At 45.3% G+C, this 25,507-nt stretch overlaps 1 protein-coding gene across 3 annotated transcripts in view; it reads right to left on the bottom strand.

Annotated features, from left to right (window-relative positions):
* The window catches only part of SMOC1 (SPARC related modular calcium binding 1), a 156,767-nt gene extending 136,812 nt beyond the window's left edge, over window positions 1-19,955 (bottom strand). For all 3 annotated transcript variants that reach the window (XM_030855368.2, XM_030855369.2, XM_030855370.2), the window contains exon 1: window positions 19,594-19,955. In XM_030855368.2, coding sequence (XP_030711228.1) covers window positions 19,594-19,860 — 267 coding nt within the window. In that variant the 5' untranslated portion in view covers window positions 19,861-19,955. The remainder of the gene's footprint in view (window positions 1-19,593) is intronic.
* Window positions 19,956-25,507: the final 5,552 nt, after the last annotated feature.

Below are 25,507 nucleotides of genomic sequence, written 5' to 3'. Positions count from 1 at the left end.
ATTCTCAAGTTCATGCCAGTACAGGAATGGCTCCAAACCCCAAAACAAGATGCTCCTCTACCCTCAAACATGAACATAACACTTGGAAGTGTAGAGGCCAGAGACTTCAAGAAGCTCCCTTCCTTCCAGGGAGTTTGTCTTGATATATGTAAGTAACTACTGGCAAGAGCAAATGGAATTTACATTTGTTTATGTTCTTTTAAGTCACAGGTTGCCTAGGCCATGGATTCCAGTCCATTTATTCCTTTCTAAAATTTTAGCCTAAAGAAGCCTCAAACTAGAGTAGGCATGAGAATCACCTGTGGTACTTTTTAGAAATGCAGATTCCTGGACCCTGCAGCATCTCAGGTGAGCTACAGACTATACTTTAGGAAATATACTCTTTAAGAACTGCACATCTACAGGATGTAACAAGATTCTTATCTGCTGGGTCTCAGCTCCTCAGAACTGGCAAAATTAAACGCTCCATGAGTTGGACCAAGCTATTGGGGTTATATGGTCATGAGCCCAACCAGCCTTGGTTAGGACAGGTATGGGCAAGCAATCTACACTGTGATGCACAACCGACTTGCTTTAGCTCTGGGGAATACCTGGTTATCAGGTTTTTCACACGTAATACAAGGGGAGAGCCTTTGGGTGTTGGGGACAGGCAAGAATATGTCCCAGGATCTCACAACAAACATCAGAGAAAAATCCCTTCATGCTTCCGGCAGGAGGAGAAGCAGCCTTTTTGAAAGAGCCAGAGCATTCTGTTCATGCTGTGAACGAGGCCGGCCCTCCAGAGAAACTATTTTACCAGGGCCTAACTCATTGGGGTTTTTATCAGAGCCTAACCAACCTGGGGGAAGAGAAATACCCAATTCCAGCCCCTCCTAGCCATCCTACCCACCTAAGGAGAGGAACACACTGAGAAGCACTTGTGAAGTTCACAGTCCAGAGGCCCAGGCTCACTAAAAGACTGAGCCCTAATCATAGGACTGTAGAACACTTCCCTGGCCCCTGCACCTCACCACCATACCACTAAAGGTCTATTTATTTACAATCATTTCTACCCAGTACATCAGGTCTGACTTTCAATTAAAAATTACAAGGCTTACTGAAACGGAAAAAGCATAATTTGAAGAGACAGAGCAACCACTGGAACCAGACTCAGATATGGCAGAGATGTTCGAATTATCAGATCAGGAACTTTTTAAAAACTATGATTAGTATGCTAAGGGCTCTAATGGAAGAAGCAGACAATATGCAAGAATAGATGGGTCATGTAAGGAGAGAAATGGAACTTCTAAGAAAGAATCCCAAAGAAATGCTAGAGATAAACACTGTAACAGAAATTAAGAACACCTTTGATGGGATTATTAATGGACCGGACACAACTGAGGAAAGAATCTCTGAGCTTGAGGATATAGCAATAGAAATTTCAAACAGAAAACTGAAAAGCAAAGAAAAAAAAGACTAAAAAAAAAAAAAAGAACATAATATCCAAGAATTATTGGACAACTACAAAAGGCATAACATGCATGTAATGGGAATATCAGAAGGAGAAAAAAGACAGAACAGAAGAAATATTTGAAGAAACAAAAATTGAGAATTTTCCCCAAATAAACATCAGACACCAAACCACAGGTCTAGGAAGCTCAGAGGACACCAAGCAAGATAAAATCCCAAAAAATACACCTAAGCATTTCATATTCAGAGTGCAGAAAATCAAAGATAAAGAAAAAAATCTTCTAAAAAGCCAGAAGAAATAAACACCTCACCTATAAAAAAGCGAAGATAACAATTACATTGGGGTTCTCCTAAGAAACCATCCAAGTGAGAAGACAGTGAAATGAAATATTTAAAGTGTTGAGAGGAAAAAAAAAATCAACCTAGAATTCTGTATCCTACAAAATTATCCTTCAAAAATGAAGAAGAAGTAGACTTTCTCAGACAAAAACTGAGGGAATTTGTTGCCTTATAAGAAATGATAAAAGAAGGTCTTCAGAGAGAAAGAAGATTACTTAAGTCAGAAACTTGGATCTACATAAAGAAAGGAGTAGCATTAAAGAAGTAATAAAAATTTTTATTTTTCTTATTCTTGTTTGATCTAACAGATAACAATTTGTTCAAAATAATAATAGCAACAATGTATTCGATGATGATAGCTTATGTATAAGTGAAATGAATGACAGCAATGATACAAGGGACAGGAGGGAGGAATTAGGAATACTTTGTTATTACGTAAGGTACTTGCACCACCCATGAAGCAGTATGGTGTTATTTGAAAGTGGACTTGAATTAGTTGTAAACGTATATTGCAAATTCTAGTGCACGTACAAAAAAAGTTAAAAAAAAAATATATATATATACACATATACAGACAGAGAGAGAGAGTTGTTATTCTAAGAAAGGAGAGAAAATGAAATCATGTAAAATGCTCAATTAAAAACACAAGAGCAGAAAAAAGTGGAAGACGAAAATAGGAACAAAGAACATGAACAACAAATAGAAAACAGTAGCAAATATGGGAGATATGAATTCAAAGATATCAATAATCACTTTAAATGTCAATGGTGTAAATACAGCAATTAAAAGTATTTAGATGGAAAAAAGTGCGTGTGGTTGGCACAAGCCGCCTTATCTGGAGATAGCCCTCCAGGAAGTCATGCTAATAGCAAGGATTTTTGTTTCTGAAATGCTCTAAAAGCAGCCTGGAGATCCGATGCAGGCCCACCCACAGGCTCTGATGGGACTGGCTTTCCAACTCCAGGTAAGGGAAAGCTAGGCATCCAGTGAGCGGAGGAGGAGGCCTAGAAAAACCAGGCGCTGCTCCTCTAGCTCCATGGAATTTGCCTGGGGACCAGATCTGGGCACGTACTGGGCAGTCACTGGGCAGCCTGACCCTTATGACCCTGAGCTCAGAAATAATGAGGAGGGCCTTCTGGTCACCTCTTACCAGCAACCTACCATGCCAGGAAAGAAAGAAAATGAAAGAAGACTTCAGGAAGGAGACAGTGTACAGTTGTCTGGAGAAGACATGGCCACATGGCCTATGGAGGAAGACCTCACCAAAGAGCATCTTTCCTCCACACGTTTCCATGAGGGGGTCCTCCTGACCTCATGGTAAAGGCATAAGAGGAGGGAGATATTTGATTTATTGCACACAAAAAAACTAGCTTTGTTTTAAACAAAAGGAAACAGAACCACAAATTAGACATCTTCCACATATTGATGAGCTTTTGAGCTTTAATTCCAAGGGGGAAAACTATAGGAAAAAAAGTTTGGTTCTCATAGGAGTCATCTTTCTTGTTACCTCTGTTCTTTTTATGAATAGTTAACATTTACTGAGCCTCCTGCCATTACTTCATTTAAGCTCCACAATGACCCAATGAGGTACATAATATCTTCAAATTACAGATAAGGAAGCTGAAGCTTAGAGGTTAGTTAATTTGCCCAAGGACACAACAGCTAGAAAGCAGCAGAGCCAGCAGAAAGTAGCTTAATCTTAGGTCTCTCTGGCCCCCAAACCACTACTCTGCACCGACTCTGGATGGGCAAGAAAGCCTCAGATGGTAGCAGCTCAGACTTCTCCCGTCACCCAACAGTGAGACGGAAGGTGCATTTCATTCTCCAGGTAAATGCAGCTTTAATGAAAGAAGAGATACAAACTGCGAATCAGCAAGAGATGTGGGCCCAGTCTTTTTCTAAGCCTCTCTCTTGACGGGAGAAGAAAGTACAATAACACACCACTAGGAGAGGGCACGTGATCCTCAAAGCAAAGGAAAAGATGAGAAGGATGGAAATGATGCACCTTGTCCTCTGTGTAGCTCCTGACTTCAGGCTGCCTGGGCCAGTGCAGATGTGAATCTGCCCCAAGAGGCAGGGAAAAACCATCCACAGAGGAGAGCCCTGGACATTTTCAGACTCTCTTCAACAAACATAAAGGGTTTCCACTTCAACCCTCAAATTGCGTATTGATTTGAAAAGGTCTCCCAGGAAAATATTGTGCCAACCAAAAAACACATTCCCTGTGCTCCAGACCACTTGCCATTTAATTTGGGCACGTCTGCACTGATTGCATTGCTATTGACAAGCATGGAGAGTCTTACGCCAAGATCTACCTTCGCTTCAAACTGTATCTATCGCGGGTTACTTGTTCTATTTGCTCAGCTGCACATTTCTTAACTGAAACCTTCAGAATTTGCAGAAACCGGAATCCATGTCTTTTAGGGACTGAGAAACCAGAACCCTACGAAATGGAAGGTATAATAACATGGATGGTGAAGATTCTGCATGTCCTGAGTTTTTTGGCCACATGTTCCAACCACTGTACATTGGTGAATTGGCCAAAGGCAACTCAGAAATATAATCTTCTCCTAAAATTCAGGCTATTTCCTCCCCTTGGCCAGATTTTTGCCACTTTCCCAAGTTCTCCAGGACATCTTTGAATGGAAAAGTCAGGGACAGAGCAATGGAGAGTGGAGACCTGGGTTCTGGCTCCGGCTCTGCCCCCAGTTAGCTGTGTGGACTCAGGACAGTCCTTACCTAATGTAAAATGAAGGACCCCTGAGATTCCTTCCAATTATGGGACTATGTGGTCATGTTCTCTTCATGTTGGGGGCCCTCTGGAATCATCTTCATTCGGCCAATTCTACTCTGAAAGTATCCAAACTTTTCCTACGTTCGCTTTTTCTTATCAGCTCCTAACCTTGGGATGTCTGCACTGGTGGTCACCTTGGAGGTCACTTATTCTTCCTGTAATGATGAGGGAACTGGTCACACAGTAACAGGAGATCTCCCTCTCTGGGCTCTGACCATGAATGTCTGCACACTTCTCACCACACGTCCCACCCACCACTCTGCTGGGCTACGAATGTGACAGATCCCCAGATGGATACTGTGCTTGTTGCCCAGCATCCTTTCCACTCTTCCACCTTATACAGCCATGTGGTCAGGAGGAGGTAGGAAAAATAACCTGACTGCCAGCTCCAGAAATAGGTATCTTCTTTCCTACCCTGCACAGAGATCAGTCTAAGGAATCTAGGCCTACGTCACTCACAGCATGGCACTCTCCTGGCCAAAGGGGTTGGTTAAAAATGGGCGTTTGATTCAACTTAGATCAATAAGCTAAGAGCCAAAGTTTTCTGAGAGTATCTAGGAAAGGGTGACTGGAAGCCAATTCTCTCTTCCCTCCCCTAGAAAGTGTGATGTTTAGCTATGAAGCGTGGAACCACTGCAGCAATTCTGCCACCAGGAAAAGCTAGGCTTCAGATTAAACAGACACCACAAAAAGGCGGAGGGAAGAGACATAAATGCTCTGAGTGTTTGATAACACCGTTAAGTCACCAAATCCAACCAATCCTGAAACCTACTTTGTATCTGTACCTTCTATTACTTGAGCCAATGAATCCCCTTCATTGGATAAGCCAGTTCAAAACATGGTATCTGTTTCTTACAAGATAAATTCCCAACTAATGTGTACGTACCAAAGATCACACACACACTGATCTACAGTTACACTTCAAAGGCCTCCCGATTAGCACCAGAGAGTAAAACCAGCTCCCTCATGCTCTTAACTATTTCCACCAGAAACCAAGGCGACTCCCTTCCTAGGCCACCAACCAAGAATTCAGGCAGAGTTTCCCTCACAGTGCTGGGGTCACGTGCAGCCTCCCCACTGGGAGGCCAATGCTGAGAAGGGAACATTGGCCCCCAGGCCCCCTTCCTCTGTACCCCTCCATGCCAACACAGAGACCGAAAGACAGCAATGCCACACAAAAGGTAGAAGTGCTTTTCAGTATCACCTATTACTTGTTTAAAAATCAGTGACAGGGCTTCCCTGGTGGCGCAGTGGTTGAGAGTCCGCCTGCTGATGCAGGGGACACAGGTTCGTGTCCCGGTCCGGGAAGATCCCACATGCCGCGGAGCGGCTGGGCCCGTGAGCCATGGCGGCTAAGCCTGCGCGTCCGGAGCCTGTGCTCCGCAACGGGAGAGGCCACAACAGTGAGAGGCCCGCGCACCGCAAAAAAAAAAAAAAAAAAAAATCAGTGACAACAGCTAACAAATTAATGGGTCCCAAAATGACCATCGCTGGGTGCTAATATCACAAATGTTATGTGCCTCCTGATGGAAGTACACACCAACTGCCATGAAACATACTTGCCCGAAAAAATATAAAACCTACATCTGCTCAAGCCTCTGGATCTCACTATCATTTTCCAGGAAATATAAAGGATACAGGAACATGTTACACAACTCTATGGAAATGTAGTCAGCCAAAGCTAGTGTGGAAAACCCTAGAACACCTGTTTATTCAACAAATAAATTACAAAGTGAAAAGGAGGTGGAGAGGAAACTCGTGGATTAAAAGAGGATTAAGATACAGAGAAGCCAATACGTGGACCTTAATTGGATCTTGATCTGAGACATAATCAGGGAGATTTGACTGTTGATTGAATTCTACATTGTAATCCCTATATTAAGGGATGGTTGTTAATATTCTTTGGTTGTGATGTGGTTTTGTGGTTAGGTGTTTTTTAATGTCTTTTCTTTTAGAGATATATATGAAAATATTTATGGATGATAAGATATAATGTCTGAACTTGCTTCAAAACAATATGATCAGAGGACTAGAGGATGGGTGGAAGAATCGAGCTGTTGTTGGAGCTGTGTGAGGGTTCCATAAGAATTCACTAATGCTAGTCTCTGCTTTTTTGTATATATTTGGAAGTTTTCATAACAAAGAAATGTTTTTTTTAATGAAGGGAAAGGACCCAAAGATGAAGGAGAGTCTAAGCTCTTTGCCAAAGTCCTAGTGTCATTTCCAAGAAAGCCTGTTTACTCAAAGTAACACTTTCTATATAAATTTCCCCAAGTAATTACCTTGACAGAATACTTCTGGTTGACACATCTTCTTTCCAAATGTTATTGAGAATTTCTGAAACACAGGACAAGCACTCCTCCCACAGGGTTACATTAAGAAGTTTAATTCACAGAAAATACTATATAAATTCATATCAAACATTAAATCAGTGTTTGACCTGTGTAGTGTATTTGTTGCTGCTTGTGCAATCTGAGCCTTCATAAACTTATTCACCTTAATTTCCATAACCTTAGCAGGGAGAGACCTTTCTCATCCTGACACCAAAGACAGAAACCATAAGGACAGATTAGTTACGCAAAGATGTAAAATTCAGAAGATTGAAACCAGTGTCTTTTCATAATGAAAGGCATTTGCCAGACATGACAGCAAAACAGATTAATATCTAGTATTTAAAAAAACAAAAAATCTCTTCCCAAGTCAGTCTGTGAGGTGAAAAAAAAAAAAACTACCACTCCTGTTTGAAAAATCAGCAAAAATTCAGGACAGATGATTCCCGGAAGAAAAGGAACTAATGTAGGACTGCCAGATACAATATAGGATACCCAGTTAAATGTGAATTTCTGATAAGTAACAAATAATTTGGGCCATACTTATTCTAAAACACTACTTGTTGTTTATCTAAATTCCAATTTACGCAATTTACAATTTAGGCAATCCTACTTTTCATCTGCCAACTCTGGCAACCCTAACTAATGGCCAATAAATTTGAGAAAATGATCAACCTCAGCTCTAATTATCAAGGGAGAGCAAATACAGCAAAAAGAGCAGAGGTCCCACCAGGCAGGGGTGGAAGAAGGACACTGCACCTGCACCCACCTGGCCCACCTGGAGCTCAGGGGAGGAGGCATGACCTTAGGGCCTCACGAGGGCAGGAGGGAGGTAGCCAGCACTTGAGGCAATGGGGTCACAAGTTTGGTTGAATGGCCCTGAGCATTGTCTTCAGGGGAAAGAAAAAATATGATCAGAGGCTTGGAGCAGACGACCCCGTGCAGAAGCAACACTTTTATTATTTGCTCTTAAAACTTTGTTGTGATCTATCCAAATGCATTTTTATCTTTCATGGAAAATGTTATGATGTATTATGTAATACATACAAAAAGGAATTCAAATATCTGTGCACTCACCTTCCATTTTAAAAACCTAAAACATTCCAACCGATGTTCCTCTCCCTCCTGCCCTCGCACCCTAGGTAACCACTATAACCTGAACTTCAGAGTTACCATCGCCCTCAATTTTCAGAATTTTTTTTTTTTTTTTTTTTTTTGCGGTACGCGGGCGTCTCACTACTTGTGGCCTCTCCCATTGCGGAGCACAGGCTCCGGACGCGCAGGCTCAGCGGCCATGGCTCACGGGCCCAGCCGCTCCGCGGCATGTGGGATCTTCCCGGACCGGGGCACGAACCCGTGTCCCCTGCATCGGCAGGCGGACTCTCAACCACTGCGCCACCAGGGAAGCCCCTTCATACATTTTTTACATATGTTTGCACCCCTAAATAAAATACGTATAGTTGTCACATGCTTTCATCCTTCATATAAATAGCAGCATAACATATGTATTCTACAATTTGCCTTTTTTCACCCCGCATTTTGATTATGAAATTGATCCATAATAATGAGTGGTGCTTTATATTAGTCAGTTTCAGCACCGTGTAATATTCCATTATTTGAATATACCAAAATTTCTATTTCTCATCTCCTGTTGACGGACAGTTAGCTGGTTTACAATGTTTGCTACTACCAAAAATTGCTGCTGTGAACATCCTTAAACATGTCTCTTAGTATACATGTCAGTGCGTTACTCTAGGGTATATGCTGGAGTGGAATTACAAGCTCAAAGAGTGTGTGCAACTTCAACTGTAATTCTACAAAGTGATTGGACTCATTTATATTCCCACCAGCATCAATAAATGCATTTTTTACAGTTACATCCTGCTGAGGTTAATTGAAAACTCTCCTTTAAAGCAAACTGAGTTCAAAGCATGCAGAAATTGAGTCGGAGGCCTGGTACTAATAGTTACTAACCCTAAAAATCAACCCAACACGAACACGAGCTGGCTGTGTCTTATGTAGATGGGGATTGGGCTGGATTGAGACAGCTTTGGGGATTTCTTTAAATCATGCATGTTTTAATCTTCATTATTTTCCTCTAAGATTAAAATATGCTCATTGTAAACAAAATTATTTTAATTACTAAGACGCATCTTATAGAAATGGAATATCCCCCGATGAACACCATTAACAGCATGACATATAATCCACACAATTTTTCTATATATAAGCCAACTTTTTTTAATTTTATTTTATTTATTTTTTTATACAGCAGGTTCTTATTAGTCATCAATTTTTTTATTCAAACAGAAAGTCACAAAAATTATAATCATCCTCATCAGTTCACTCAGTCCCATGTAATTAATTTTTTTTATCTTGATCTTTTGTTAGCACTTTTATAAATTCATCAGTTTTCCATTAGAGTTCTGAAAATGCTTATTCATTCAGTTCAGCAGTATAGTCAGTTACCAGAAACATGTACTTGTCAGAGTCTTTTCCATGAGTTCCTTGAAGATGAAACCCTTTTATAGGAACATTTTTGCAAAAGCATCAGAGTACACCCAGAACTGTCTGTAAATGACAAAAGACTTAAACATGACCACGGTTAAAGATTTGATGAAAGTTCATAATAATGCAATTGACAAGAAATTTAGTTATTTCTGAGATATACATTTTAAAATAATAACTAGAATTATGACTTATAACATTATACCAGAACATAGAAGATTTTTAGGAATTTCATGTAATGTCTGAAACATTTATATTAACATATTTCCATACAAATAACCCAAAGAAAGTTTAGTATTAGTTTTTTTTTTAATTTAATTTTATTTATTTTTTTATACAGCAGGTTCTTATTAGTCATCAATTTTATACACATCGGTGTATACATGTCAATCCCAATCGCCCAACTCATCACACCACCACCTTCAACCCCACACCACTTCCCCGCCTTTGTGTCCATACGTTTGTTCTCTACATCTGTGTCTCAATTTCTGCACTGCAAACCAGTTCATCTGTATCATTTTTCTAGGTTCCACATATATGCGTTAATATACAATATTTGTTTTCCTCTTTCTGACTTACTTCACTCTGTATGACAGTCTCTAGATCCATCCACGTCTCAACAAATGACCCAATTTCGTTCCTTTTTATGGCTAATATCCCATTGTATATACGTACCACATCTTCTTTATCCATTCGTCTGGTGATGGGCATTTAGGTTGCTTCCATGACCTGGCTATTGTAAATAGTGCTGCAATGAACATTGCGGTGCATGTGTCTTTTTGAATTATGGTTTTCTCTGAGTATATGCCCAGTAGTGCGATTGCTGGATCATATGGTAATTCTATTTTTATTTTTTTAAGGAACCTCCATACGGTTCTCCATAGTGGCTGTATCAATTTACATTCCCACCAACAGTGCAAGCAGGTTCCCTTTTCTCCACACCCTCTCCAGCATTTGTTGTTTGTAGATTTTCTGATGATGCCCATTCTAACTGGTGTGAGGTGATACCTCATTGTAGTTTTGATTTGCATTTCTCTAATAATTAGTGATGTTGAGCAGCTTTTCATGTGTTTCTTGGCCATCTGTATGTCTTCTTTGGAGAAATGTCTATTTAGGTCTTCTGCCCAGTTTTCGATTGGGTTGGGTTTTTTTTGTTTTCTTTTTTTGTTTTTTTTTTTGTTTTTTTTTTGTTTTTTTTTTTTTGTTTTTTTTTTTTTTGCGGTACGCGGGCCTCTCACCGCTGTGGCCTCTCCCGTTGCGGAGCACAGGCTCCGGACGCACAGGCTCAGCGGCCATGGCTCACGGGCCCAGCCGCCCCGCGGCACGTGGGATCCTCCCGAACCGGGGCACGAACCCGTGTCCCCTGCATCGGCAGGCGGACTCCCAACCACTGCGCCACCAGGGAAGCCCTGTTTTTTTTTTTTTTTTTTTATATTGAGCTGCATGGGCTGTTTATATATTTTGGAGATTAATCCTTTGTCCATTGATTCATTTGCAAATATTTTCTCCCATTCTGAGGGTTGTCTTTTTGTCTTGTTTATGGTTTCCTTTGCTGTGCAAAATCTTTTAAGTTTCATTAGGTCCCATTTGTTTATTTTTGTGTTTATTACCATTACTCTAGGAAGTGGATCAAAAAAGATCTTGCTGTGATTTATGTCAAAGAGTGTTCTTCCTATGTTTTCCTCTAAGAGTTTTATAGTGTCTGGTCTTACATTTAGGTCTCTAATCCATTTTGAGTTTATTTTTGTGTATGGCGTTAGGGAGTGTTCTAATTTCATTCTTTTACATGTAGCTGTCCAGTTTTCCCAGCACCACTTATTGAAGAGACTGTCTTTTCTCCATTGTATATCCTTGCCGCCTTTGTCATAGATTTGTTGACCATAGGTGCATGGGTTTATCTCTGGGCTTTCTATCTTGTTCCATTGATTTATGTTTCTGGTTCTGTGCCAGTACCATATTGTCTTGATTACTGTAGCTTTGTAGTATAGTCTGAAGTCAAGGAGTCTGATTCCTCCAGCTCCATTTTTTTTCCCTCAAGACTGCTTTGGCTATTCGGGGTCTTTTGTGTCTTCATACAAATTTTAAGATTTTTTTGGTCTAGTTCCATAAAAAATCATAAGCCAACTTTTTTTTTTTTGCACAAAGGGGATTATGTATTTTGGGTTGCATTTTACTTCTTTTTACTGTGTAATATTTCTTTACAAGGAAAGAAATAATCTACATTTACCAAAAATTCTGTTATTCAATAAATATTTACTAAGCACCTGTTCTTGAACAGGATGGAGTCTATAAAGAAAATTAAGCCACACCACCATTGCAAGACTCCCAGGCTAAAACGAAAGAAACTCATAGATGAAGGTCATAATAATGGCTCCCACTTATCAAGCACCCTCTATGAGCCAGGCACTGTATCAGACCCTTAATGAATGTGGTAGGCAAAATAATGGCCCCCCGAATGATGCCCATGTCCTAATCCTAGTAGTGCTACAGTATATGGCAAGGAGGAATTAAGGTTGCTAATCAGCTGAGCTTAAAATAAGGAGAACAGTCTGGGCTCTCCTGGTAGCCCAGGGGTCAGAAATCACAAGGTCCTTAAGTGGAGAAGAGAGAAGCGGAAGAGTCAGAACCAGAGAGATGGAAGCATGAAAGACTTGACCAGCTATTGCTGGCTTTGAAGGTGAACAGGGGCTACAAGCCAAGGCATGCAGGCAGTTTCTAGAAGCTGGAAAAGGCACGAAAATGGATTCTCCCCTGAAGCCTCCAGAAGGGAACTCAGCTCTGCTGATTATTTAACCCAGTGAGATCTGTCTTAGACTTCAGACCTCCAAAAATTTGTGTTGCTTAAGCCACTAGGTTCGTGCTACGTGTTACAACAGGAATAGGAAGCTAAGACTTCCCATTTCATCCTCCTCCACCCTGGAACACAGATGCTATGCCTTCCATTGGACAAACTAGGGAACCGAAGACCCAACAGGTTAAGTTATTAGCCCAGGCTCACAGTGGCAGAGACAGACTCAAACTTGGATCTGTCTACCTCCAAAGCCTGTGCTGAGGCTGCCCCACTACCCTCCCTCTACGGTCAGCTAGAACACAGGGCAGATGGGGACACGCACTACCCTAGGGGTAAGTAAGCAAAGCACAGTGGGTGAGAGAACCCTTCCTGGGGCGAGGCTGGGAGGACTGCGTGGAGGCTTTTGAATGATGAGCGGGATTCGGACAGACAGAGATGAGGAGGGAAGGAGAGGTCAGGAAATGCAATGCAGTTCAGTGCAACCAAAGTCTGGGGCACATGAGGGTGGGGATATACAGTGAGAGGCTGGGCACCTCAGTGAGAGACCGACACTGTCCAGTATGACAGCCACTAGCTACACGTGGCTATTAACATTTACCCTTAATTGAAATCAAATTAAGTTCAAAAGTCAGTTCCTCAGTTTTACTTACCACATTTAAAATTCAATAGCAAAAAACCCCACAAAAACAAACAAACAAACCCACAAAAAACCCTTCAATAGCCACATGTGTCTAATATTGGACAGTGCAGATGTAGAACATTTCCATCCTAGCAAAAAGGTCTATCGGACAGCACCACTGACGAAGGGGAGTCGTTGAAGTCATTGTTTTTGAGCCAGTCAGGGGCACTGTGCACCTGAAAGCAGGCTCAATGTCCTTTTATAACACTGCCCACCTCACCCTCTTACTTGTTACTGCTTTTGTGTCCTCTCCCCTGGGCCTTTGCAGAATTTTCGAGAAGAGATGCATGATAAACATGCCCCCAAAATATTTTTAACTCCCAGCGCTGTCTTAGAGGCGTTATCTAGTCCTAAAAATGAACCATTCTGGGAAGTGGGTCCAGTTTTTCTCCACTGCCAATACTTGAAAACAAACAAACAAAACATTTGGCCCTTATCTAACGGAATCAGATCAATGCTGCAGTGAGAAATGGTTTTTAGGGGAAGGGACACAGTCGCTCACATTTGCAGAGTATTTGTCCGGTTTCAAAGCACCTGACACATTATCTCCCAGAACCTGGCTCCATCCCGGTCCTCCGTGATGGTGGCAGGGGCTCTTCTGAGGCTCCAGCTCTTCTGAGTGGCCTTTCCTGCTTTGTAGAGGCTGCCCTGCTTTGGCTCCAGAAAAAGGAGGCCGACATCAATCAAGGCAACGGCTGGGAAGTGCATAGAGCTCCACACCTAATGTGCTTAGATGTCTGCCAAAGGTAAGCTTAATTTGTGATCTAGCGATTGAGTTTAGAATGACGTCAGGTGCAGAAGGAAATCCAATTAATTGCTATACTGACCTATGTCGCTTTGGCGTCTCTGTGAGGCCGTTGGTGGAGATCCAGTTCTCCTATCCCCTCAGTGACTCAGGGCTCCTGCACGGCACATATGTACAATGCTAACCCTGTTTGGCATGCCTCACAAGCAGCTCCGATCGATTTCCCATCCGCAGCTTAACCCTTGTCCTCTCCCAAACTGCTCCGTGGTGACAAGCTCAGGAGGAAGGGGCCCTCCACATGGACATACCCACCCCCCAGCAATGCCAGGAACTTGGCTGCTTAAACAATAGATCTCTATGTGGTCGGGAGAGAAAGGGTGCCCTGTACCTGCTAAGCGGGGCCATGCTCCCCTCCCCAGCCTCTGCCAAGGCAGGCGAGGGAGGAGGTTGGAACGAAGGCAGCGATCAGCCCGAAACACGCCTCCCTCACCCCCGCTGGCAAATAAGGCTTCTGGCCCAAGCGTCAGCTGGTGAACTTTTCTACTCTGCAGGGCTGGGGACTCAGATGTACAGGGCTGATCCCCCTGAGCAAGGGAGAGAGAAGACTGCCTACCGCGGGCTCAGCTTTACAAATGAGCTCATCGGCCAGCTGATGTAGATATTTACGCCGGAGCCTGGGCCGGCTCTGGGTATAACCCAGCGGTCCCCAAGCTTTTTGGGACCAGGGACCGGTTTCGTGGAAGACAATTTTTCCACGGACGGATGGGGGGCGGGGATGGGTCAGGCGGTAAGGCGAGCGACGTGGAGCAATGGGGAGTGGCAGATAAGCGTCACTCGCTCACTCGCCGCTCACCTCCTGCTGTGCGGCCAGGTTCCTAACAGGCCACGGACCCCTACCAGTCCTCCTCCGCCCGGAGTTGGGGCCCCTGGTCTAACCAGCCAAGAATTCAAAGAAAAACCAATCATCGCTCCCCAACGTGGTATTTTCTAAGATGCACATCTGGAAAGGGGGAGGAGGGAGCAGAGGAGGCAAGAAAGGAGTCTCTACAAAGGGAATTTGTGTTTGCCTGACCTCAGGTGCAAAGAATGGAATTAAACATAATCTTTGGCTCGTGACACACTCAACATTGGTCTAAGCAGGAGCCACTCTTATTTTTTATTAAATAAGCTATTGATTTTTACCAATGGACAAATACTTCCAAACTCACGCCCCCCAAAAAAAGAAGATAAAGTATTGATACTAACTTACACTAACCATATGATTTTCCTGGCCAATCCAACCCTCTGCTTCACCCTAACCTCCCCCGATCCTGTGTACCTTGTTTTTCTTTTCATATAGTTTTCTTGCAGCTATATGTATTCCTAAAAGTGTTTTTATTTAATTTTAGCTATTTATAAATTTATAAAAGATGTCACGCTGCATCTTTCAGTGCATTTCTTTTACTTAATATCATATTACCCAGATGCGTCCATATTTTTGCATGTCACTGTTCTTCATTTGTTTTGACTGACTATAATTCTCCATTGTGTGAATACATCACAATTTATTATCTACCCTCCTACTGATGGGTATTTGAGCTCTTTCCAGGCTTGTGATAGTGTGAACACGGTTGCATATGTCTCCTTCTGGACATGAGTTTCTCTTGGGCATATACACCTAGGAGTGGAATCCCTGGGCTGTAAGAAATGTGAATGTTCGGGGAATTTCCTGACGGTCCAGTGGTTAAGACTCCGTGCTTTCTCTGCCAAGAGCTCAGGTTCGACCCCTGGTCGGGGAACTAAGATCCCACAAGCCAAGAGGGGCGGCCAAAAAAAAAAAAAGTGAATGTTCAACTTTAGGAGATAATGAGATAATATCAAAGTGTTTTCCATTTGATTGAATTTCCTAGAGTTTCTAAGATGATTGTCTCCTCTTCCTGTCTTCCTCAGTTTTATTTCTTTAAATTTCACATGTCAGCTCTATCAAAATATTTAAATGAAATTCTTGGTCTAACACCTTGAGTAGCCCCTCAGCTAAAACCCCCATGTGGAAAAAAAAAGCTTTCTATCCTGAACACAGACAATAAGAAAGGCATCTCTGCAGACACAAGGACACACCCTGGTCCAGACACTGAGACAGGTTAGTCAAATAGGAGGGAACTGTCTACAAGCTGCTTCACAGTTGGCAAACGCAAGATTTTTTAAAAAGGGTTTAGGTGGAGTCAAAGCCTGTTCCCCCATCCAAGTCCGCTTGCTCAGTCTCTCCTCCTCCACCCCTCCACATGCTTATTTTTAAACAAGGAACAAAAGCCTAAAATGGAAAAAAAATAATAGTTTGTTAAGTAACCAATTTCACATTTAAATGAGAGCAGGGAGTCCAGCATGGACATCACAGTACAGTCGAATTCATTTCAATAAATATTTACAGAACGCTTTGCAGTGTGACCAGCACACTGACAAATAACATCTCTATTCTGCCCTCAAGAGGTTGTGAGCTTGTTCACTTAACAAGACAGAATTATGCATGGAGTGCCGAAGGGGCAAGTTAGAGCTGAGAAGATGAAGATGCTGGTCTGATCTCAAGATGCTCACTGTAGAAGAATTAGCAAAAGCTGGAAGACAAGTGAAAGAGATACCGAAGTTGTACGAAGGTGAGAGTGATTGATTCTAACCAAAATGGTTTTTTGCAGGAAAGTTCCCACAGAGTGATGCTAGAACTAGGTTTTAAAGGATGAATCAAGTATGTGAGAGGAGAGAGGACAGTTAAAGAATATAGCTAAAACAATTAAGAAATAAAATTTCTTAGACTTCTTGACCTTTTCTCTTATTTCTCAAACTTTTTTTTTTTTTTTTTTTTTTTTATGGTACGCGGGCCTCTCACTGTTGTGGCCTCTCCCGTTGCGGAGCACAGGCTCCGGACACGCTTTCCTGCCTCCAGTCCTGCACCAGGAAGGTGGAACCTGTGAATCACTGTTAAACATGCATTATCTGCATTTATTTGTTCATTTCACAAGTGCCAGGCCCTGTCCTGAGCTCTGGGGATACACCGATGGACAAGACGGGCACGATTCCTGCCCTCACCCAGCTCCCAGTCTGCCGGGCAGACAGAGGTTTAGACAAAGACAGGCATTAGTCAGACTCCATCAGCCTGGCAGAGCCCCTCCCCCATTCAATCCTCCCCAGAAAGATTTTCACTAAAGTGTGCAGGATTAAAGAAATGGCTGCCTCCTCCGTAATTAAAAGGCTCCTGGCCAGCATCCCAGGTAGCCACGCGGCTGCTCGGAGCTGAGAGGCCAAGAAATCAGGTGCTTCCTACATAATAGCCTCCAATCTGACACTTGATAGCTGCTGGTTTCCAGAGTCAAACAAATGTCAGGCATTTTATGAAGGCAGGAAACAAATAAAGGGGCAAGGATTGGGGTCTAGGCCTCGGGGGAGCTCAATTAGTGAGCCAGATAAAGTTAAACCGAAAGGGCATGCTGTCGGTTTCCTAGAAAGCCAGCTGGAAAAGATGCCAATCCTTAAGCCTCTGTCACTCAAAAGATTAGCAGAAGAGACCCAGGGATGCCCAAGGGAATACTGCAACAGCCAGATGTTTCTGCTCCTCCTGTGACACTGCCATTCACAACCAGGGCCACATTTCTGAGGCCACCAAGAAGACAGAGAAGAGAACTGCAGTCTTCTGGAATAGGTTGAAACTCAAAGACATCACCCTTTAGTGATACAGACACCCAAAATTATCAGTAATGCTTTCTTACAGACTCGCCTGATGCCCATTTAACAGGAACGGCATGACTAGTCGGATGAACACTCCCCGCAGCTTCTGGGTGGTATGGAAAGCACACGACCTGCACATCCGTATAAACTGGGATTTGGCTCCCACTGCTGTGGCTGCACCATGAGTGTTTCAAGCAAGGCTTTTAGCCTCCCTAAGTCTCACTTGCAAAATGACACTAAAAAGACCCATCTTCTTGTTCTTATAAACATAAGTGATCATGGAAAGTGCCCGGCTCAAGAACTCATAAGTGGTGGCTTTCAATGGGGCCTATACATGCATCCAGGTAACCACACACTCAAGACGGTAGCTTCCTCTCGGTGCTTTCTAAGTGTGTGTGTGTGTGTGTGTGAAAGAGAGAGGAAAGGAGAGAGAGAGAGGAAATGCAAGCTGGGACACACAAGCCTATTTACAGTTCCTGTTTGTGTTCCACCATTTCTGTCAAATTAATGAACTAAAGAAGCTGGAGGGAAAACGAACCAATGTCTCTATTTTCCCCTGAAGTCCCTAGCTTTCCCCTAAGAGCTGCTTCCCCCAGATTCAGGAGGCAAGGAAGGAGAGCCATATGGCTTGAGACGCTAGACCCGCCCGGCAGCAAATGAGCCCCCCGCCATTTGTCTCCGGGCCTCTCATGTGGGCGGGCATCCAGATTTCAGTTGGGGTGCTCTGGTCTGCGTCTCTTGTCTTGACTGTTCCTAATTATTGAAGGGAACGCCATGGCTCTCCTGACCTCAGAGCTTAAGAGCTGTGAGTCCTAATATCAAACCAAGCAGCTTCATTTAAAAGGCATGCTCATCTGCATTCATAAAAGTCACTCCTGGAGCCCTGACTTGCCCCAGCTTCGGGAACGCCTGCTGTCGAGGATTTATGACACGCCCTGGATCTAATCGGCCGCACTTTAACTGCTGCTGTTGCACATCTGGTCATAAAAGCAAGGGCCGGCCCAACACGGGGACAAACACTTTTCTTTCCTAAGTGGCTGCAAATCTGATCTCACAGTGATAGCCGGGCTCGGATGTAATCAGCCAGCACCTGGGCGGTCATTACGGCTCATCAAGCTTTGCAAGGCTTTTCCCACACACATGACAGCTATAAAGATGACTCTCGTGGTAGCAAGAGCTATGAATAAAGAACCTGCAGTCAGAACAGGTGGCAACAGGCTAGGCCGAACAATACCCAGGAAAGCGTGAGTTGGTTCAGGAGCCCACCTGTTCACAAAGATCCCAGCTACTTCCACATGGACTCTCCCACTGCCTGGCGGAGGCAAGCAGCTATCTCCATAGACAACTGCCCTGACATACGTTACTCCTCGGCCAGAGATTGTCTGGATAAATTTGATCAAATGAACACCTAAGTGGTTTAAGAGGACACTCTTCAAGCCAGTGGAATCCTTCATTAGACCGATTGGGCGCATGGGAGCAATAACCTAGCCCAGCAATGCACACAATGCTGTCGGTTCCGGGAGGTTTTAGAATGCCTTGAACAGCCTGTCCTGTGCACAGAATTGGCACGTTTCACATCGTTCAGGAACTCCAATCAGACCAAGGTTCAACAAGTAGTTCAACCTCCCGCGCCCGAACGCAGGGGAAGAGACCCTTGAACACTGCCAGCTCCTCTCCACCAGCTCTCCCCAGCCTCCACCTCTACCCCTCCTCCGCCGCTGTGCCTAGCGGGAGGGAGCATTAAAATTATCTGCTGCGGGTTTTACGAGCAGCGATCGCTTTTTAAAACAGCAACAACACAAGGTCCTTGTGTGGCTCTCGGGTAACCTAAAACCCTGGAGGCAGAGCTGCCCCCCACCGCCGCCTGCCAAGAGCACCAGCGCTCCGGGACCGCGAGCAGCATGAGGCACCTCGGAGGCGGAAGGCACCTCTAAGGGTCTTGGAGCAAAAGGCCCTGGGAGAAGAAACTGGGAGAGAGAACGCACCAGTGACAGCGGGGGAGGAGGGCAGGAGGGAGCGGGCAGAATCGGTGCTGCAAGAAAGAATGGGTGGGTGGGGGGCGGGGGGAACAATGGGAGAAATTTTTATTTCAGCAACTTCGCCGAGAAGCCCACGGGGGACTGGGTAGTAGGTGAGGAGGGGGACGAGGTCTGACGCCTCCCTTCCCCCTCTCCGCCACCTCCCCCCACCACACCACCAGGAGGAGGGTCAGCGACCTGGGTCTCCTTCCGCAGGTGGGCGCGCGGCTGGGGGCTCACTTACCCTGGGGCCCGTGGTGCGGTGGCCGCGAGCCGGGGACAGCTGCACCAGCACGAGCAGCAAGTGGGGCGCGAGCAGGCGGGCGCAGCGCGCGGGCAGCATGGTGCCAGACGGGCCGGGCAGCCGTCTGCGGACAGGGGTGGCGGGCTCCACGGGGCGCACGGCCGCGCCGGCCTTCCTGCCTTCCTTCCCCCGGGGGGGCCCTGGCGACGGCGGGCCGCGGCGGTGCGGCGCGGGCTCGCGGAGGCTGCGGTCGGAGCGCGCGCTCATGAACCGCCCCGGAGGGGAGCTGAGCGCGAGCGTGTGCTCTGCGTGTGGTGCTCTCCGCTCGGCCGGGCCGCGGCGGCAGCAGGTTGGACGCCAGAGCTGAGCCATGGGAATTCCCGTTATAAACCCCCGGGAGGGGTGGGGCGGAGCCCGACGGCCCTGACTGACGGGCAGAGAGGCCCGTGGCAGCCGCCCCTCTGGCAGGTGAAAGCCAATGGGAAAGAGGAAAGAGGGGCGGCTCGCGGTCGTCCCCACTGAGGAACGACTCTCGGTGGCTTGGCCGAAGTGGGCTCCAGGAGAGAGCGGGATAAAGAGGAACTTCCTCTTGGCCCTTGGGTCTGGTGAAGCCTCCGAGAGCTCCAGCAGCCTGAACCTACCAGAATGCCCGCCCGGCTAATGATAACACCTTAAGCATGTACAGTTTTCTGCACGAGTACGTGACTCGTCAGCCGGATGAAATAGGCAGGGAAAACACTTCTCGCCTCGTTTTTTCAGATGAGGGTACTAGGGCGCAAAGGGGTTCAGAAATCTGCCTCCTGGCTGCATCAACACCAAGAACAACTGGGAAGTCGCCAGGTCATCTGCACAGAGCGCTGGCTGTGACCGGGGTTGGGCGTGGGGATTAGGCGCATTCGCTGCTTGCAAACAAGATTCCAGCGGGTGACACACTTAAGTCCTACAGCGGCTGCCCCGGGAGCAGAGTCGAGAAGAGAGAGAAAGCACGTGCTGGGCATCTCCTTGCTGGGGAGGGCCGCTGTGGGTATGGGATGATGCCGACCCGTGGCCCTGTGGTGGATCTGGGATTAGAACCCAAGCGTCCTGGCTCCCTGCCTGGAACTGGAGGGCCAACAGGCAGCCTCTCTGTGGCCTAGGAGCCCTGGGAGGAGAGGTTAGAGGGGAGCTGGTTTGCTGGTGGGGGGAGAGAGAGGAAAAAGCATTGGTAGGAGGGGTAGTCTGTGGGTGCAAAGACCCCAGAGATGGGTCAGAGGAGGGAGGGAGACCTCTCCTGAGTGCCCGTAGGATGTTGAAAGGCTCTGCCCAGGGCAGTCCCCAGGGGTTCATCTTGGGAATGGTCACAGACACATCACACCAGCTTCTCAACGGAACCAGGTGGTCCGCTGCATTCAACCCAAGAGAACCATGGTTTACCTTCTTATGTGGAATACAGCCCTTAGTGTTTATTTTCATTGCTATGGACCACTCACTTCAAGGGGAGGGATACTTTTCTCCGGCCAGCCTGGAAGCAGTGGCAGAATTTAACTCCTCTCCCCGTGGGCTTGAGAGGTCCAGACAAAGGTTAACTCCTTTCCCTTACTGCTGCTCTCCTGGATTGTATAAACAAGCTTCTCCCCCAACTCCTGCACTCACTTTTGCCCACTCCCGTTGTCTGCCATCCAGCCTCCACCAGGCAGCTAGGCATCCTTCTAAAAAGCAGACCTGAATCACCACACTCTGCTTCAAAGGCTTCAACCTTCCCCAGCGCCCTCAGATCAGAAAGCCCTGACTGGATGCTGAAACAATAACAAAGTACTGGTTGTTCTCCAAACAAAAATGAAGAACTGCTCTAAGAGAATCGCCTGTCTTCCTCTGCTGGGAAATAGTGCAACAGTCTGACATGCTCTCTGGAGCCAGTCAGGATGGGTTCAAATCCTGGGTCTGCCACCTAGTGGTGTAACCTTGCATCAGTCACTTTACTTAATCTGGGGTCCAGTTTTCCTGTCTGTAAAATGGGGATAAAAATAGTGTCCACCTTATGAGGTGTTCTCAGGATTGAAGGAGATGGAGTATATAAAGCCATTAGAATGACTAAGTTATAAATATCACCATCTGGCATATGAAGAGGGCAGGACAAATGCCTCATCTCATTTTATCCTCAGAACGATCCTGTGAAGTAGACAGAGAGATCCAACTTGACAGGTAAGTAAACGGATACTCCATGCGATTGGGACTTGCCTGGCCTCATTTGGCTGGTAAATGACAGGGAAGATTCAAGCCCAGATTTTCAGAGTCTAATTCTTCCTCCATCATCTGATAATTGCAATCGCAAATGCTGTAGGGTTCAACAGTTCCTGTGTGCTTACTGGGAATTTTTTCAGTGGCCTGCAAGGGAGCTGAGATTCTTAGCGTCACTGAGCTTCAGGGAAAAGCAAGGGTCAGCCCTTCCAGCAAGGGTCAGCCCTTCCTGGAAACAGCCCTTATGATCTGGCATCCTGGGAATTTGCCCAGCTGGACTTGTCCATTTCGCCTGTGCCTTGTGAAGCACTTACATCAATTTCCCTGTGTCCGCCTAAGTGCTCCTCCACCAGGGTCTTGGAGGGATGAAAATGTCACTATCAGGCTCAGCAGTCTGACGGGCTTGTCCTGATTCTACCACATGGCCACATGCACCCCCATCAAAGTGGTCAACTCCTTTCTGTTGCTGGAATTATTGAGACATCTATTGGAGTAAGTAAATGCTTGAGATGCCGCCCCCCCAGCATCTGGCAGCGCAAAGCACCGAGGGAAAAGACACTGCAATAGTCCTTTCCATCCACAACACCAGAGGCTGCTCTCCAGCCAGAAAGCTTATTTCCAAGTAGTCGCTGGTCCAAAAGTCTATATTATTCTGGATTTCAACCATGTAGCCTAGTTTAAAATATGAGTAACTGCTTTCCAGTTACTTTGCTCAGCAAGTATTTTCTTTCCCTCTGGTTGGCATGCGAGGCCTGCCGTAACCATGGCCATCATTCAAATGATGCATTTTCTTCTCCCAACTCCTCCCAAGCCCGGAGAAGGTTAGAAATTCCAGAGAACTACTAGTCCCAAAGAGTGTCTCTCTGCCAGGCTCAATCGTCTGATCCAAGCAAAAAAGTGAAATTGACAAGTTCCTTCTTTCCCTGGAGGCCAAGCTTATGGTCCAAAAATAAATCTAGCTCTCCTGGCATCTGGTCTGTCCAGTTTCAGCCATGCTCCTTGTCCTGTGGGACTTCTGTTTGCAAGGGGATATTTCAGTGAAGAAAAATAATACTTTATATCCCATACTGAGGTCTGAGGGCCTCAAATATTTAGTACTAGCTAGGAACGCCCATTTCAATATATGTTTTTGTATAGTCCAGGAGTCTTTTTTTTTTTTTTTTTTTTTTGCGGTACGCGGGCCTCTCACTGCTGTGGCCTCTCCTGATGCGGAGCACAGGCTCCGGACGCGCAGGCTCAGCGGCCATGGCTCACGGGCCCAGCCGCTCCGCGGCATGTGGGATCTTCCTGGACCGGGGCACGAACCCGTGTCCCCTGCATCTGCAGGCGGACTCTCAGCCACTGTGCCACCAGGGAAGCCCCACTCCAGGAGTCTTGTCTCATATTCAGAGTCGAATCTTTCTATTCATTTTAACAAGCATTTTGATGAATCTCCTTCTGTGCCCAGCACAATGCTCATTATTATGAGATCTTCGGATGTACACCCTGCCCTCTGAGAGGTTATAATCTAATTTAAGACACAGCAAACAGATACCTGGAGACCGTATTTAAGAACAAAGACTGCAGTGTGTTTTGGGGACTCAGAGAGCAGGGACCCACTATAAACCTAATGGGCAGGGAAGGTTTCAGGAAGGTAGGTCTTTAATAGTGCTTTGCAAAAAAGTGCTTCTATAATATAAACATACCTTGATTCATACTTGCTTCACCTGTGACACCACTACGGACAGAGAAAGGTGAGTGATGTCTAAAGTTCAGGACTCTTTTCAAGTATACTACTGAGCTCAGAAGCCTGGGACATCAAGAATCCTGGGGTCTGTTTCTGAATTTAGGACAACTTGCTGTAACACCAACATTGGGCTGAGGTAGTTATTATTAGTCCCATTATGCAGGTGAGATTGACCCACAGAAGTTAATCTTACCAAGGTCAGTCCTTACACTTTAAATATACATGACAACTGATACACAAACAAAAGTAAATATGTGAGGTGATGGATGTGTTAATTAACTCGTTGGGGGGAATCCTTTCATAATGTATACATATTATATTGTACACTTTAAATATCTTACAATTTTGTCAGTTATACCTCAATAAAGCTGAAAATATATATATATATATACATGACAAAAATAATTAGAATGACAAACAATTTAGAAGATTATTTATCTCTTTTGCACACAAACTCCCTTCAAAGTCTAGGATAGCGCTCCCTAACCTAGGCTCCTTCTAGTATCAGTCTGTCATTCTTAATAAGCAGCTTCTCCCTCATAGTCCAAGATGGCTGCTCAAGCTCTATCCATCACATCTGTTTTCCGGCCCGCAGGGAGGAAAAAGGGGAAAAGAATAGCATGCCCCTCTCTTTAAGGATAACTCCCAGCAGTCACATTTCACTGTATCTCATTGGTTAGAACTTAGTGACATGACCACATCTAGCTACAAATAAGGCTAAAAAAATTGTATTCTTGGGCTTCCCTGGTGGCGCAGTGGTTGAGGGTCCGCCTGCCAATGCAGGGGACACAGGTTCGTGCCCAGGTCCGGGAAGATCCCACATAGCGCGGAGCGGCTGGGCCCGTGAGCCGTGGCCACTGGGCCTGTGCGTCCGGAGCCTGTGCTCCGCAACGGGAGAGGCCACAACAGTGAGAGGCCCGCGTACCGCCAAAAAAAAAAAAAAAATTGTATTCTTAATTCAAGGTGGCCACATGTATCCAGCTGAAAATCCGGGTTTATGTTACCAAGGAAGGAGAAAATCCTGGGGCCATCTGGCAGTAGGGGCCATCCTTGTTAACATAACATCATCAACATCATGATCATCATTAACATATCTTGAGCTGCCAAGCGAAGGAACCATGGACAATGCAATGCAGTCCAGAGTGTTTAGTTGTGGCTTTCCTCTAGCTCTGCACATCTAGCTCCCTCATGCTCAAAACATTAATAACCTTAGGGCCAGACATGCAGACTCTTGATGCCACAAAAATTTACTTCTGGTATTTCCCTCTCTTAGGCACCTTCAAGTGGGAGGATCTGAGAACATACTTGGATGAAGCTCAAGCCACGTAGTGCCAGGGTGGCAAGAAAGAAGCCCCCTGAAGAGACCAGCAGTCAATTAGGACCATCGGGAATAATGCTATCTTTGTGAAAATATTCTTGGCTGTATTCTTCTGTTTCTGTTTCTTTCCCTCCCTCATCCACCTATAGGGAAATCTCTCTTTTCACCTGGCTACTTTTCTGTGACCTGGTTTCAAAATTACTAATACAGCAGTAACACAAAGACTTTAACACACACTCTTGCATTTACTCTACAAGGTAGGTACCATCATTTCCCCCATTTTGTTAATGAAGAAACGGAAACTTGGGGAGGTTACATAACTCAGCCAGAAACAAATAGCAGAATCGGAACTTGAGCCCAATCCACCTTATTCCATCAAGAGCTGAATTTTTTGCTAAGCACTTTCCCTACATGATCTCATCCCTCAGGCTCAGCATATGAAGTCAGTATTATTAGTCCCATTGTGCAGATGAAGGACTGAGGCTTAACCACGTAGATTACTTTACCAAGGGTAGTCTTGAAATTTGGCTTGCACATCAAAAGTTTTGGCATCCTAGGGCTTCCCTGGTGGCACAGTGGTTGAGAGTCCGCCTGCCGATGCAGGGGACGCGGGTTCGTGCCCCGGTCCGGGAAGATCCCACATGCCGCGGAGC

This window comes from Globicephala melas, chromosome 2 (assembly GCF_963455315.2).
Source record: "Globicephala melas chromosome 2, mGloMel1.2, whole genome shotgun sequence".
In the NCBI taxonomy this organism is placed as follows: Eukaryota; Metazoa; Chordata; class Mammalia; order Artiodactyla; family Delphinidae; genus Globicephala; species Globicephala melas.
The sequence above is the reverse complement of the archived record's forward strand: the minus strand, read 5'-3'. Positions and strand labels throughout refer to the sequence as shown.